The sequence below is a fragment of the Poecilia reticulata genome, linkage group LG4, assembly GCF_000633615.1.
Source record: "Poecilia reticulata strain Guanapo linkage group LG4, Guppy_female_1.0+MT, whole genome shotgun sequence".
Lineage (NCBI taxonomy): Eukaryota > Metazoa > Chordata > Actinopteri > Cyprinodontiformes > Poeciliidae > Poecilia > Poecilia reticulata.
Genome location: NC_024334.1, coordinates 22,765,005 through 22,780,505, shown reverse-complemented (window position 1 = coordinate 22,780,505; position 15,501 = coordinate 22,765,005). Strand labels below are relative to the sequence as shown.

General features: G+C 40.3%; 1 protein-coding gene and 1 long non-coding RNA gene across 3 annotated transcripts in view; one reads left to right on the top strand and one right to left on the bottom strand.

The window, feature by feature from the left end:
• The window catches only part of fgf22 (fibroblast growth factor 22), a 24,357-nt gene extending 16,210 nt beyond the window's left edge, over window positions 1-8,147 (bottom strand). Inside the window, exons 1-2 of one of the 2 annotated variants that reach the window (XM_008407209.2) lie at window positions 7,700-8,147; window positions 6,927-7,592 (exon numbers count right to left, since the gene is read on the bottom strand). In XM_008407209.2, the coding sequence (XP_008405431.1) occupies window positions 6,927-7,293 (367 nt within the window). In that variant the 5' untranslated portion in view covers window positions 7,294-7,592; window positions 7,700-8,147. Of the gene's footprint in view, window positions 1-6,926 lie in introns of both variants that reach the window. The other variant, XM_008407208.2, reaches the window with a different exon arrangement.
• Window positions 7,159-15,501, top strand: LOC108166207 (uncharacterized). The gene is made up of 3 exons (XR_001776494.1): window positions 7,159-7,246; window positions 12,158-12,246; window positions 14,025-15,501. It is a non-coding gene; the product is annotated as an uncharacterized LOC108166207 (long non-coding RNA).

Sequence of the window (15,501 nt, the reverse complement as noted above, 5' to 3'; positions counted from 1 at the left end):
AGCAACGGGAAACACTCCAGCACTCTTCTAGTCTTTAATTTCCACCTCAATGCATAGCAGAGCAAGCCCCGGTCCTCCAACTAGCCTCATTAACATGCATATTCTCTTGACTCAACAAACCAAAGCACTTTTTTTTTTTTTTTTAGACAGGTGCTTCCCTCCTTAACTGTTGTACTTTGAACCGCAGAGCTTCACCAGAATTAACATTAAGCTATGGCTGATGAGAGGCCAGCGCAGAGTGAACCTCACTGCACCCAGTGCAGAACAGATATGATGTTCTACGGGTTGCTTTGCTGCAGGAATGCATCACTTTCAAAGTGCAGTCAGTAATGTAAGGGACAATATGTGGGATCGTGATACAAAATGGTGGGCATGGGCTGGTGACCACAAATTTAAAACTAATTTTATGTTATATTATGATAAAAAGGGATTTTGTTGTGGGGATAATTGTTGTTTACATTGTATAATTCATTTTTAACTTGGGTTTATTATGATTTGACAATCTTGCAAAGATGAAAGGAGGGGTCTGAATAAGATACACTTAAAAGTATTAAGAGTAAGTTGAATTTTCCCTTGTAAAATCTGCAGGACGCAGAACTCAAACTTCATTCGAGTGAATTATGCTCTTCTTGCACAAACCCTGTGCAAGGAAAACTAAAATTTAATAATGATAATCAACTCTTTATTTTTCTCCTCCTAGCTCAACTCTTTACTTTCTGACTCCTCTGAGATAAAGTGGAGCAAAGCGATGTGTTTCTGAATCTCCTCCCTTCTTTAATGAGGCTAAGATTCACATTAGTTTCTCCTCTGTTTGATGGACAGCTTCCCCCCGCCGACAACAGGCTTGAAACATTTCCACAACATATTTCAGTGCGGCAGTGGTGGTTTTTCCTTTGGGTTTTGTTCCAAGTCAAACATGCTCTCAAACTCGGAAAACTGGTGCTTCAAAAAGGAACACGTTGCACATCACGAGAAAGTCGGTAAATACAACACACCCCAGCTGTGAAAGTAGCAGCTGCAGAGGCAGAAGAGAGCTCAAGTAATTCCATGATGACTTCTGCAACGTCTGCTTTGTGGGGGCTGCAGGGCCGGTCCAAAGTTCAATGAGGCCCTGGGCAGAAACTCCTCTGGAATTCATTTTTTCACTTATGAGGATTTCAATTCCTACAGTTTTTTTTTGTAAAGCTTTTATAAGTTTAAAAAATGTATTTAGAAGTTGTATAGAGGTTAAAATCAACATACAAGATAAACCAGAAATAATTTAAAATGGATTTGTTGCAAAAAATTAAGCATGTTTAAAGAACTGAAACAGAACAGGAAGTAAGCATTCAGAACATTATGTGAAAAAAAAAAAAACACGTAGAAAGTTAAGACTTTAGTTACATATTGAAATAGAATAGAAAAACTTCTGCTTCAACATCAAAAGCCGATTACATTTTCTCACTGGAAAAACATTGCACAAAGATTCATTCACAAGTAAATACTTACTGTTGCAAAATATGCTAATACCAGTGATTGGTGCTGCGTTTGTAAACTTTTGTTGCTGGAGAAAAAAAATCTGACAGTGGAAAGAATAAGTTTTACTGTAAAGCAGCAAAGACCAGACGTCTCTCATAAGATTTCAGATAGAAATATGAAATAGAGCCTTAAGAATTATTAAAAGAGTTGTAAAAGAACCGAGGAGCGCTGACAGAGAGCTGTGTAGAAGAATGATTCAAAATCACAACTGAGCAGTGGGCAGGACTAGTTTCTCCAAATGGGAAGCATTTTGAATGTGTCATTAACAAAAAAGGTTATTCCGTAAACTTTTAAAGAAATTTCTGTAAGTGTGTTTCACACCTGTACACCTGTAGACTATATCTTTATTTATGGGATGATTTGCATTGATTTCTTTGTATGTGAGAATTATTTGAGTTGCTGAAATCATGTGGTGTAAATTTCATGCCCGTGACTCCATCAGCAATATTTAAACTAAGGAAAATATCAATTTGCTCAATATCTATTGCATCTCCTGTACATAATTATTTGAACTTAAGAATGTGCCACCATACTCTGCGCCATATGGATTTAAGTTCATGGAGCCACCATTCCAGCTGGCTGGATCTAAGCAGCTACAACGGCTGGTCGTACCTTGGGCCGGCCCTGGGTGAGTGACCTTATTTCTTTTGATGTAACTAGCCTTACACGCCCAAATGCAACACGCCACCTTTTCAAATGGGATTTCAAAAACACGAATCAAAGAGAGAGACCCACCAGCAAAAGACCCATGAAACAAAACAGAAGGAAAGAATGGGTAAAAACAAGCCTTAGTTTGAAATACACAATTTCATCTGTCAGGGGAACTTGACTCAGCATTCACTGTTGTAATTGATCATGAAGCCGTCGCTGGGCGCGCCACTGCAGCTGTTGTGTTGCAGCTCAGTCTAATTAGCAGCCGGTGACCGATGACCCTGGACAGGATATGATGTGTACCTGCCTCTGCTGCTTTTCTAAACACTTGGGTGTGTTTTTCCTCATTTTCGTCTTAGACATAGGTTAAAAAGAAAACATGTCGAAGTCCTCCCTTTTGGCACCTAAAACAACTGTACTTTTGTGCTCGGAAAATCTATTTTTAGTAACTTGTACAGTCAAGTAGTTTGTAATCATACGGACTATGATCTATGTTTAGTCCTTGTAGATTTTTATCTATTTGGTTTTATTAACAAACACTTTACGATAAAAGCGTTCACAACTGGCCTGATTCTGATAACAAACTTCAGAAATGGCTATCTGGAGGAGTTAGTGTTTGTGTTTCAGTGTGTGACTGTGTACATTTCCACATGTGTGCTCTCAAGGCAGAACATTTTTCTTGGAACACTTTGGAGATTTTACAAATGTTAGCCTGTCCTCTCAAGGTTTTTTGCGACGGTGCTGAAATGTCATCACTTCACAAGAAGGGTTTCCAGACTCCCCTCTGTCCCTGCTTTGAGGGGGTTTCTTTGAAAGACTATCAAACTGCTTACGTTGATAGTCTCATGCAATCATGCGCACGACTTCTGCTGGAGTCGAACCGAGGAGCGTTGCACAAAAGCACGCTCCTGTGCCAAACAAGTTTTGCATTTCCCTTCAACTGTGTCCAAGTCTGTAATCCCTCCATCCATCTAAGTCAGCCTTTCTTCCCTCTCGTCTCTTCCCTCAGCTGTTCCATGCCCCTGCTCCACTGGGATTGATACAATATTTTCCACCCTCAATTAGCAAAGAGCCTGTCGACTAATTCCAACTGTTTTTGCACCTGAGAGGGTGCTGGGAGCTGGAAAAACTGAGTGGGGTGGAGGTGAGACGGTAATGTAGCGGTGTTGACAAGCGTGTGAGAGCAAGCTAAAGACTTCACTTTCAAACTCTACTGAGTTTGCAAACCTCCCTATCTGTCTTAAAGCAGATCTCATAGAGATGCACAACCACACACTAACTCCAAGTTCCACTTTGGTAAAGCCTTCTTGACCATTTGTTTGGCAGTGTGCTCAGCTCAGGGTGCTGAAACATCCCTTAACTCTGTGTGAGCAGAGAAAAATCTATTCTTTCCAGTAAAGGAAAAGATAATGGACGAGGACTATAATGCAATAACATGTTAACAGACAAGGGTTCCTGTTGACTTCGACATCTTAGGTGTAAAGGATTTTTGGAAGAAAAACCGTAGTTCCAAAATCTCAACCGCTTTTCTTATCCTCTCTCAAATCTGACAAATTTCCCCGTTCGCTCAGCCCACAGTCCTCCCGAAATGTGTTTAGTTTGAAATTTGTTTAATAGTTAGGTGGAATTATTTCCTACGGTAGCTGACATAAGTCTCCTTTGATGAAAGAGTAACGTCACAACCTGGTCCAGAATTAAGACCGGGGTAATTAATCTCAGCTTGAGTTTATGCAATTACTAGTGGATTTTAAAGACTTTGCCAGGTGACTGTTCCTGACAGGTTAACAAGTCTTTGCCAGTCTGCTCGGTGAAACAGTGGAAGCAGACTCTCTGGCCCGTCAGCTCGACCCAGCAGCTGCTCTTCCCCCAGTAGCTGAATGGAAAAACGTCTGACTCACCTACTTGTATAAAAAGGTAATAACTACCAAATACATAAATATTACCGTCAAAGGCAAAAAATGTCTCTCCGAAGACTACCCAGTCATTCGGTCAGCCAATGACTAATGGAGAGGGAGGTCAGATCATGGCCAGTTTTAGTTCATCTGGCTTTGTGCAGCTTTTAACAGACGTTCATTGATGGGCTACTGAGAAACAGCTTAATGCATAATCAAGCTCCTTGGAAAAAACTGTTAAACTATCGGATGCTCTGTGGAAGGTTGCTAGTCATTTCACGCCGTTGCTGTTTTCTAATTTTACACTTTAGATTTTTTTTCTGGTACGACAGAGGGAACGTTTTGAACAGTTTTGACAATAAATGGTTCATATAATATTTCTATTATCCACTTATCATCTCAGAGTTCTTTGGTGTGATCAGAGGTAATTATCTTCCATATTTACCTCTATAAGAGAATATGAAATATTATCCACAAGATATCTCTGAGTATTCTCTGGTACTCTGAGCCGGAGTATTGGAGAATCAGTATTGCAAATACTCTAAGCAGCGTTTTATATAAAACTTTCCGAGAATAATATAACATTTATAGTAAATTATACAATAAACTTTCCATACATGTCATCAATACACAATAGGAAAAGGAAGTGGCAAAACAGTAACACGAAGACGCTAAATGGGGTTACAGACAACCAAACGGGCAAAGAGGCTGGAGCCATATTCTGGAAATTGCGCTCCAGCCTTCCACACATATTAGATGAATAAAAAGGCTGTCTTGTCCTTGAGTCAGTTTGTACCAAATAAAGGAGTTGTTAGATCCTGGCCAGTTTCACTTTTTCTAGATTGAAATAATCTCTGAGAGTCGGTCATTGACTGGATGTTTTGAACAAATCATACCACCAGAAGGGGCATTTGGTACCATTTTACATCCAATGTTCTTAACCAGTTTTCTACAAACCAATCGCCCGATTATGTGAGTTCAACAGATCGGTTTAATCAGTGCTAATGACCCGTTAGATTTAGTAAGACTCAAATGGTTTATATAAAAATTTGAATGGCAATAAATAGAAACAGAGTGTGACACACTGCCTTTCTGGAGCAATTTGTATTCATATTAAAGTATACGCAAGATCAGGGGTCAAGTTAATATTTTTAGCCTTTGACCATTTTTTAAATGGGTACATTGAAATCACATTGACAGATTGGCAGATTGCAGTACACACTCCTGGCCACTTGGTGCAGTCATGCATACATTTTCCATTTTGCACACAGAGTGTGTAGCAGAGGTAAGCAAGTCAATCAAATAAAGACTCCCAGGCCGGAGCGCTGTAAACATCTATCTACATTGACTGGACTTAGCTGACTGATCAATATGTTGTATGTAAATGTATGCTGATGATGGTTCTGATGCCTCTGCTGCTCTGTTGACAATAACTTGCTGTTGAAAACAATAAATATATTTGAATCACAAAACCGATTCCGTATCTGAACATCCCCTCTGGCCTCTATACCATACTCAGTGCATCTTGCTAACCAGAAGCTGATAGTATCTTGGACAGTGTGAATGCTTTAGAGCACATCTGTGACCACTGCGTGTCTCAGACCAATGCGACTGAACCCCTGGTGTAGGTGGAATGCATGTTTCAAGATTTCCTCTCGCTGAAGCGAGTATTTGCAGGATGAGGAAACCACTTGACCAGAGATTATTGCTGACTTCTGATCATTTCAACTGGAGACATGTTCCCTGATTTCAAAATGTTTGCTGAAGTGGTGCTTGTAATTCCAGTCTGACAGCAGAGTGTGGATTCAGCCTCCACAGCAACAACAAAACAGCTTTATGAAATCATCTGTCCAAGGCAAAAGTCCAAAACCTCATGGCACTAACCTCTGCAGCAATCCCACTTGAAACATTTGATTACCTATAATAGGGTGCACAATAGAGTTCCAAGTAAACCAAAAGGAAGTTTTTGATACCGGGCGTTCAGGTAAAAGCAGGTTAAGCATTCATAATTTAAGTACAATCATTAAATTTCATTGTTTACATGTAGTTACTGAGGCCACAGTCAGTGATTTTTGTCACTGTGGAGAAAAGGTTACATGTATTCATCTGCTTGATTTGTGATGGCTCAGTGTGGAAATAGATTATGTCAAAATGACAGAAAAAAAAAGTCTATTGCATCTTCTGTTTTTTTTAATTATTTAGCTCTGCCTGTCTGTCAACATACCTGGAGATGGACTGGTATGTTTATACATGGTTTATAGATGCAATGTAGCACACTGATGAAGCTGGACACTTACCTGTAACCATAGCATTTTTTTAAGTTGCATCTTTACTGCACATTCAGTTTGATGACTTGCAGTATTTACATGTGTGAGCTGATTGGAGATGCTTTGGAAATGCACTGTGTGCACTTGGGGAAGAGGTTTATGAAAAAACCTACCTACATGCACAAATTAGGATGCTTACCAAGAGGATAACTTGTAATCTACAAATCTAATCTGGGTTATAGTTCTCAAAAACTATGCTGTGGTTTAAACCTACTTACTTAAGACCTGACGCACTTTCACCACACTTCTGACAAGTTAATTGTCAGTAACACTGAGACTTTTTTCCAGCCCTAATGCACCACACCAACTGATGCGCAATGTCTTTCCTCAGTGTCTGTGCTCCCATTAGTCCATTTTCACACAAGGGTATTCCCTTCTCACTTAGCAACGCCTCTCCCATGCTCCAAACACACAGAAATAGCTCACTGGTAATATAATCTTTGGAGATTCCCATGAACTATAAAATCAATCACAAAGTTCAGCAATAAAGGCAGAGATGTCACAGGGTGCACTGACACTAAATTCAGAAGCTACTTACTGTCAGCATAGTTTTTCCGCCGGGTGCCATCCACTTTTCCTGTTTTGTCAATGCAGAGGAAGAACTTGTTGGCAGAATAAAGCCGCCGCAGTCTGACGTCACCTTCCAGGTGATTGTAACTACGAGTGTGCCTTTCCAAAGTCCATGAACAGTTGGTGCCGCTCCCCAGCCCCTGGAGGGGTTCATGCCCTGCTCGAGGAGGACAGGCTCCGGTGCCAGCGGTGACCAAGAGCAGGGTGAGGCATGCCAGGGCAAAGGAGGATGCACTGGGCAGAGGGATGAACGTCCCAGTGGAGGAGGCGGTGGTGGCTGTTCTCAGGGTAAGTTCAGGGCAAAGATGAGCTGCGGATGTCATCCATCTGCACATGGTGGGTTAGGCTCCCAAGGTGCACCTTGTGCAAGCTGTAGGCATGCTGGTGATCAAGAGATGTCAGTGTGGAGGGTGGGAGTCCTGGACAGCGAAGGGAGGGGAATGGTAATCACAACAGATCCTCTGGATGTCACTGATAGTCAGTCTCCGCTTTGGGTTGAAAGCAAGTCTCTCTGGTTGTCATCTTCAGCGTTGAAATCACACGTTCTGCTCCTGACAAGAAGTCCACTCTCTCAAGTCCATCTTTGACACAGATCCTTCCGGTGCCTCCCTGCACTGAATTCTTCTTCAGTGGTCTGTAGATACAGTCCAAGGATATTTAAGGATAAACGTGGGTAATTCTTGAGTTTAGTCCAAATGGATGAGTGTATATCTTTATGTGTGTGCGTGTGTGTGTGTGCACCTTGCGCTGCTCTGCTCTTTCCAGCTGGATAGAAACAAGTTGCCTGTCTGAGCTGCTGACCCGTGGCTGAGAGAGAGTTGAATGAGAGTTGCCGGTGACTGACTCTGTGTGTGTGCTCCCATGTGTGTGTGTGCGTGCGTGTGTGTGTGTGTGTGTGATACTGAGGGAAATAGAGAGGCAGCAAGTATGGGAGGGAACGAACCAGTGTGAGTCTGCGACAGTGAGAGAGGGAGGAAAGTGTGCGTGTGTGTGTGTGTGTGTGCGTGTGTGTGTGTGTGTGTGTGTGTGCGTGGGTGTGTGTGTGTGTGTGTGTGTGTGTGTGTCAGGGTGAGCAGAAGCCAGTGAGTGTGTGTGAGCGCTAGCATAGGGCAGCGAAGCAGTAAGCTACCGGCCTCATGCTCTGCTGTGTGCAGTCAGTCAGCCATCTCCCCTGTGCCGGCACTGGCTGAGCCGTCGTGAATTTTATCCTGGGCAGGGCCAGCGTCTAGGGGGTTGAAAGGAGAAGGGGTGGGGGGATGGAGGCCACTGCGCCCATTCACTGCAATTTCATACAAATGAGAAAGTTTGAACCAAGTATCGTCCCCTTTCAGTAGTCTCCTCTCAGAGGACTTCACTGTGTGAGAAACACGTATTTTTGCCCTTTCATGGTCACAAACACCTGGAAAAACTTAGAAAGCCTCGGTTCCATCTCATGACCTCCGCCATGTCCCCTTGATGTGAGGCATTTTGTAGCAAATCATCTCCATTACTGTCTCATAACAGACCCTAAGCCAGCTAGGAGGCAGCTTTTTTTTGACACCTTCATGCTCATTTCTTCTCTTTAGGCATATGGGACAAATTAAGGGAATGCTTTGCTTTTTTTTTTTTTTTTTTTTCACGGCTTCTGGTTTAAATCATCAAGCAGTCAGAGACACAGAGCAGGTTCCCTGTTGCAGGTTGAAGAAGTGTTAGCAGAGCTATTCCAGAGGATGCCGGAGAGACGTTTTGATCACCTGTGTTAATATTTCAATGAAACACCCCCTCTGATCTTTACCATTTAATTTAGCAGAGCGGGATGGAAATGAAAAACACATTTTCTGTGACTTCCCACACTCTTGTCTGTTTTTTTACAAGCTGTTTAATAATCCTGATTAGGTCGAGGCAGTGATGTACGGCCAGCCTGTTTAATCCTGTTAAGCGTTATGTCATCTTTCAAGTAAATGTAGAAAAACAAATTACCCATAAGCTAAGCAAAGAAATTCAGATTGTCTTATTTCATTTCGTTTCTAATTTAACAAGTTATACGCCTTAATTTCTTTCACATGCATATTTTTGTGAAATACAAAACAAGAGCTGCAAAAATTCATTTGTGAGCTTTATAAATCATCTTTTATTTCGAGGGGGGCTGGTTTGACTTGCAAGTACCACTTTTGGGTCCTGTTTGTCCAGCATTAGAAATGCTTTTGAGTGTGAAAACAGCTTTACACTGTTTAAGCATTTTAACCACTTCCACAGACCTGCTGTTCCATCTATATTATATCTAACCTTTAGCCATTCAGATAAAGAAAAGAGGACAGAGAAAGAGACCAGTCATGTGTTTTTTATTTTTTTTTTACTAAAAATTGTTTACCCTTATTTACAGTGGTGTTTGTACCTTTACGGATGTATTCTGTTTTTGTATTTCGGTCACATTTGAAAATTTCAGATCATCAAACAAAGAAAAAGAAGCAATGTTTATATCACTTCCAAATTGCTTTTAATGAAGATCTGTTAAATATACATATATGAGAAGGGAAATAAAAATAAAAAATGTTTAGTTTATATGAAAATATACAGTGATTTTACAAAAGAAAAAGCAACATTTAGTGCAAATTTGTATGGTATTGATTTGGGTACGTTTAAGTATTCATTATGAGCAGTGGTGCTGATGGTTCTTCTGTGCTGAAGAAGGTGCTTCCTAGTCTCTTCTGCTTATGCTAGTCACTCCGGAAACTGGTGAGCCACTGACAAGGTGGACCTTGGTCCTGTTAACAAGATTAGCTTCTGGTGGACGATGCCTGGGTTGATGTTGTTAAAGGCCGAGCTGAAGTCCACAAACAGGATCCTGTTCGCAGGATGAAGTGCGGCCCCAAAATGATTGCATTGTCTGCTAACCTCTTTGCTCAGTAAACAAACAGCAGGGGGTCTGTGATGTCCTTCAAACTTTTCAACTCCAGTCGCTCAAAGGAGTTCATGACCACAGGCGTAAGGGTGATAGGGCTCTAGTCATTCAACCCTGTGATGGTGTGCTTCTTGGGGATCCAATGAATTGACTTGATAAGCCACTTAAAAAAAATCTGGTACATAGAACCTGTCGACAGTGCAAGGAACGCAAGAAGATCTCGTAAAACAAGACATTTTGTCCTGATAAAGAGAAATTCAAGGTGAGTGACAGAATCTATGACATCAAAATGACCATAATAGCATATCAATGACCCACCCACAAGGTTAGTGTTCATGATTCAACAACAAGACAAGGATTAAGCAAGAATAGGAGCCTCAAAGCCCTACACCTTGAAAACCAAAAATAACACAAATACCAATAAACCAATCTGTCACATTCAGCAAAAAAAACAACATCTGGACGATTATCAAGACTTCTTCACATGTTCCATGACAGCCGACATACAACAAACCCAGAATTTCAGCAAAAGAACATCGTACTGCAGTGAAATGGTCTGAGGCTTTTGCTGTTTTAGAACCTGGACGACTTGATGCTCCCAAAAGGGAAAGTTCCAAAAATTTGTTTAGGATCTTAAGCTCAAATTATGACAGCATGACTTCATAAACATGGTGTGTATTTGATGCAATCTTTTAAGGCCATTTAAGCACCATTTTTTTTTATTTTGAATGAAGCTCATCTCCCTATTATCATGGTCCAACTGACAAGTGACATCTTGTCTAGAATGGATATTTCAAAAGTGCTCAATTTTATTGGTTAGCCTGGGATAACCAAGTTAGTTGGTTAGTTTGATGCCACCTATTCCAACTGGAAATAATATTGTGTTTTTAAAAGTGAATATACTTGGTGCCATTTCTGCCTTAATGTAAGTTTTGCAATGAGATCAATTGTCTATCGACATTTATCAATCAAAAACTTTAAATATCTGACCTTATATATGTCCCCCAGTTCTGCGTGGTGTGTTTAAAAAAATTTAATAATAAAAAGATTCATAAGGTATAAAATCATCTGTTGCTTTGTGCCTTCACTGTGAAAATGGTAATTGTAGAAAAACAACACATAGAGTAGGAACAAGAGAAACAGAGGAAAATTGAGCTACAGAAGACACAGTTGTTTCTTCTTTGATAGTTTCTTGTAATTAAAATCACATATCCTTCTATGTACTTAAAATCTCTTTGCAAAATGAAGAGCTTTCTGAGGTCATCGACGAAGTTTGGGCCTCATGTGAATGTCAGATGTGGCAGCAGATTGCATTGTGGTGTCTTAGAAGCAAATGTTTGGGCTCTGAGCTCAGTGCCAGACCATAGACAAGTGTCTTATGTGTCCCTTTTCTCTCAATGTCTTAACATGCAACATCCTGCTGTTTTACAGTGCTACGCTCTGATGTTGTAAATAACAGCCTTTCGCTTACTTTCGTGATCAAGACATGTGGTACATAAACTATCTTGTCAAGTTCCCATCACCTAAAGTGCACATTTGTAACCTGCAAAGAAATGTATGTCACACACTTTAGTTTATAACTCAAAAAGGAAGTGCCTTACATTGAAAGAAAAAGAAATCCATATCTCACAGTACGGAAGTGGCTGCAGATCTTAAGGTTGAATATTCTTTAGAGATTTATGAACATACAGCTGTAGAAGCATAAACACAAGATTACATTTGATATCACGGCCTCATTCTCACGGCCTAGGTCTGATATACAAATATTTCTTAATTATTACCTTACCAGTGTCTGAACTGTAATGTGTGTACCATATTCTTTAAAGTAGCACAATAGTTACTTTGATAGGAATATTAATGTTACTAATGGTTGTCAATAAAATCACACTGCAAAATAGTGGTGCTGTTTTAAACAGTTTTCACAGTTCTGTCCCAAACACTTAATTGCAACAGCTACCATGTTGAATCCTCTACTAGGGCTATCCACTCATATCTCTTTACAGGAGGTGCAAATAGTTGTGGAGGCCCCAGTAAACTGGACTGAACTGAATAGAAGAAAGAATAAAATATTATACACTGTCCAAAATATTTTTAAACCCGGACAAATTTTGTTTTTGTGGACAATGGTCGACAAAAGACAACATCATTGTTGGTTTGTTAGTAATATCTAGTTAATTGACCAACCATTTGACTCCTTTTTCCCCACTCTTACAAGAATAATTGGGATGTGATAAATCTGTATCTAGTGAGTTTTGTTGAGCTTTGCTGCTGTGAACTGATTTGTGTTGACCTGTGTAATGTGGGTGTGTCGTGAACAGAGAAAGGCATGCAGAGAGCCAGGCACCCAAAGGAGGATGTTCTCGAGTCGAGGAACCTAATCTTTCCCAGCAGGGATCGAAGCAGCTCTGTAAGTATCTGAATAGAGATAATATCTCTATAATGAGGCCTGTTTTGTATCATCAAAGTCTTCAAAAGGATCTGAAACTTGACCTCCTTCCTAGCACGGACAATCCCTCAGTAAAAGCTCCCTATTATTAATTGTTTTCTGTTCCTGCGAAATACTTGTCTTGCTTTTTCTCTTGCTGTTTTTCTAACTTTGTACCCTTGGACTGCTGCCTTTTAACATAGCTACTTGGATTTCACCATCTTTTAGCAAACATTTTCCTTTTTCAATAAATACTTTTCCACATGCATACATTGTGCCTATGCAAACAATATACCAAAGTCATATAATTCAAGAAACAGCCTATTTTATGTAAAATCAGTGATTATTATGCAGTTATTGTTTTGTGATCTTAACAGCGCCAGGTAGATCAGTTCAGACCAAAGCACAGGTGTGGATAGATATCTCTAGTTGTGATTGGCTGCTAAACAAACGGATGTAGTTGAAGGAACTGACAAGACCACCACGGTTTGGACCTGCTGATGACATTTGCATGTCCTGCTTCACAATCATTGTTCATTGTTAGCAGTGTTGTGATAAGCGAATTATCTTTCAGATGCTAACGGAGTTTTGAGAGATGTAAGTGCAGCTCTTAGCAAGATAACAAGCAAAGGTCCAAGCATCTGATAGAAAGACTTGAAAAACAATTTACACCTGTGTGGACAGATAATCTTTTCTATATAAAGCACAAGGAAGCAGAGACAGACAGACAGACAGACAGACAGACAGACGAGGTTGTTAGGTGAACTATTTGAAAATGCTGACTCTGCATTTTTTCACTCCGCAAATAAAGTCAACATTGTTCACAGCAGCTTACACGAGCTGCCCTTTGAGTTGGTAATCATATGATTAGATGACTCAGTTATTATAAACGATCATAAAATGCAAATCTGTGGCAGCCAAGTAAGTTACTATTTCTCTCGCTGGTACACATAACAATGCGTACCAGCTAACAAGGCTTTTTTTTTTTTTATCATTTAATTTTACGCAACCAGAATGGTAAGGGAAGAAAAAAAATACCATTCACCTTGGTTAGGTGTTCAACAAATCATGAATTTATAAAAAAATAAATAAATTACCTCACATCCTCTGTTAAGTAGAGTGTAGGATCTGTGATTGTAGACTAGATTTTTAGAAATTAGTTTTTCAGTGGGTCTTTGAGCAGCAAAATTATATGGCCAAATCAATACAGAAACAATTCACCAGGTCTTCCATCAAGGAAACAGAGAGATTTTACAAAGAGTGATGGTCAAAGATCTCTATCAATTTCTCTTTCTGTGTTTTCCACTCTTGTGAAGGAGATTCAGTGCAAAAATCACGTTGTCCAATGGTCCAACAGCTGGGGTACTAACAGATTTTATTAAAAACAAAAAAAGGAGATTTTTCTAAACGTCTTACTGTGAGACTGTGTTACATCAACAAAGCACTAATTTATTCAGTACGTCATCACCAGGGGTAATCGGTTCACCCCTGCATGTACGCTCAGCAGGTTCAGACAAACCGTCAGACTCGTGTCAAAAAGGCATTTTAGCTGTGCTCAAAAAATCTCACAGAGAAGCATCTCCCTGGCCAGGTGAAGCTGTTTCAACAACAGCCTACTCTCCGTCTGTTCAACAAATAAGGCAGCCCCTACAAAGGTGTGCAAAAGAATCCCCATGATCAAAGTACGTGAGAATGGCGGCCTCGTCGTGGCCTGGGTATTATCAGGCCCCATGAAAGCCTGTCTCCTCTTTTGTTGGTAGGGGCATTGACAGTCACTCACCAGGCAATGACTGTCACGTCGGCGCAAAGAGCCAGCCGTCGACAGGGGTCGACCACATCAAACGGGGCTGTCAGGGGGCCCTGCTTGTGAACTGTGGCAACAAACACCTCCTGATCCTCACCTACAGCTCAAGAACAGACACCCGCCGCTGTGCTTCCAGCCACTGCCTCCGCTGAGAAAAGATGTTCTGTCCGGACCTCATTTCCTCCTCCACTGCACCCCTCCCAGCGACCACCACCTTCCCTTGTCTCTCCCCCTCTCTGTCAAGTAGTGCTTGTGCTAACCTCCCGTCTGCTGACACACAAAGGCTCACTAAAGTGGTTTTTATGAGTGTATGTGAAGGGAAGGCCGGTGCTGCTGGAGGTCAGAAAGTGTGCAGGATGTGAACAACATAGTACAGTTTTACTGTCAATTTGAACCAGAGTCACGCTTGATTTTAACTTTTTTGGGTTGCGACTTTAAAAGTCACAGGGTGAAAGGAGGTGATGTATTTCAACAGGTTGCGACAAGTACTCTTTCCTGGATTACCTACAACATTTTTTTTTTTAGCTTTGTAGTGATGGTTCACACTTAAAGTTAGTTCTTTAACTGGGTTAAAAAGATGTTTCTGTCTTCAGAAAAAGACATCAGGCATTGAAAGATTCCTCTATTAACAATAATAAAACATTATACAAAATGAATTGAAATTAAAATGAATCAAAATTAAAATTGTGGCAATTACTGTATTAGCTTCCAATCAAAGCATAGTCATTGCTATGATTAAAAAAAATGTTTTCATGGCATCTGTTTGGCCAGTCAATAAAGAACAGGGTCTTGAGGTCCTCTTCAGATACCATACTTTTAAAGCATTGTGCTTGATTATGATGACAGATAAAATATGGTGCCTACAAAAAAGAAGACCAAATTAAACCACCACTGACATTGATTTTTCCAGGAAATATTGGTAAAGCCTAACCCAACACTCAGGCAAACTGTTCCTTTAATCAAGCAAATGAATATGTTTGATGTGTACATCAATGGACTCTGTGTACATTCCTATACATGTCTTAGACATGAGTTAATTAAAACAAATTAAAACAATACATGAAATTTGTCATACCTTTATGACTGGTTCACCCTCTCGCAAGTTCAAATGAATGTGGACACTGCCATCTATTGGTCAAACATGTGTAAGTTTTATTTGAAAACGATGAGGGTGCACAAGTGATACCAAAATATATGTATAGTATTTAAAGTATTGGGAACCTAGTTAAGTTTTACTCATAGCAATGAAAGATAGAGACTTTAAATGTTAGAGACTCTTTGGTATTTATGCTTTGGTGTGTGGACCACTCCGCATTCTTGCTCCTGAGAATAACTGTCCTGGGATCTACTATCTTAGCAGTGGACAATGGACCAAAGACCTGTACTTAATAGTATTATTATTTTTGGTATTACTTCGTGTGCTAAATCTTAAC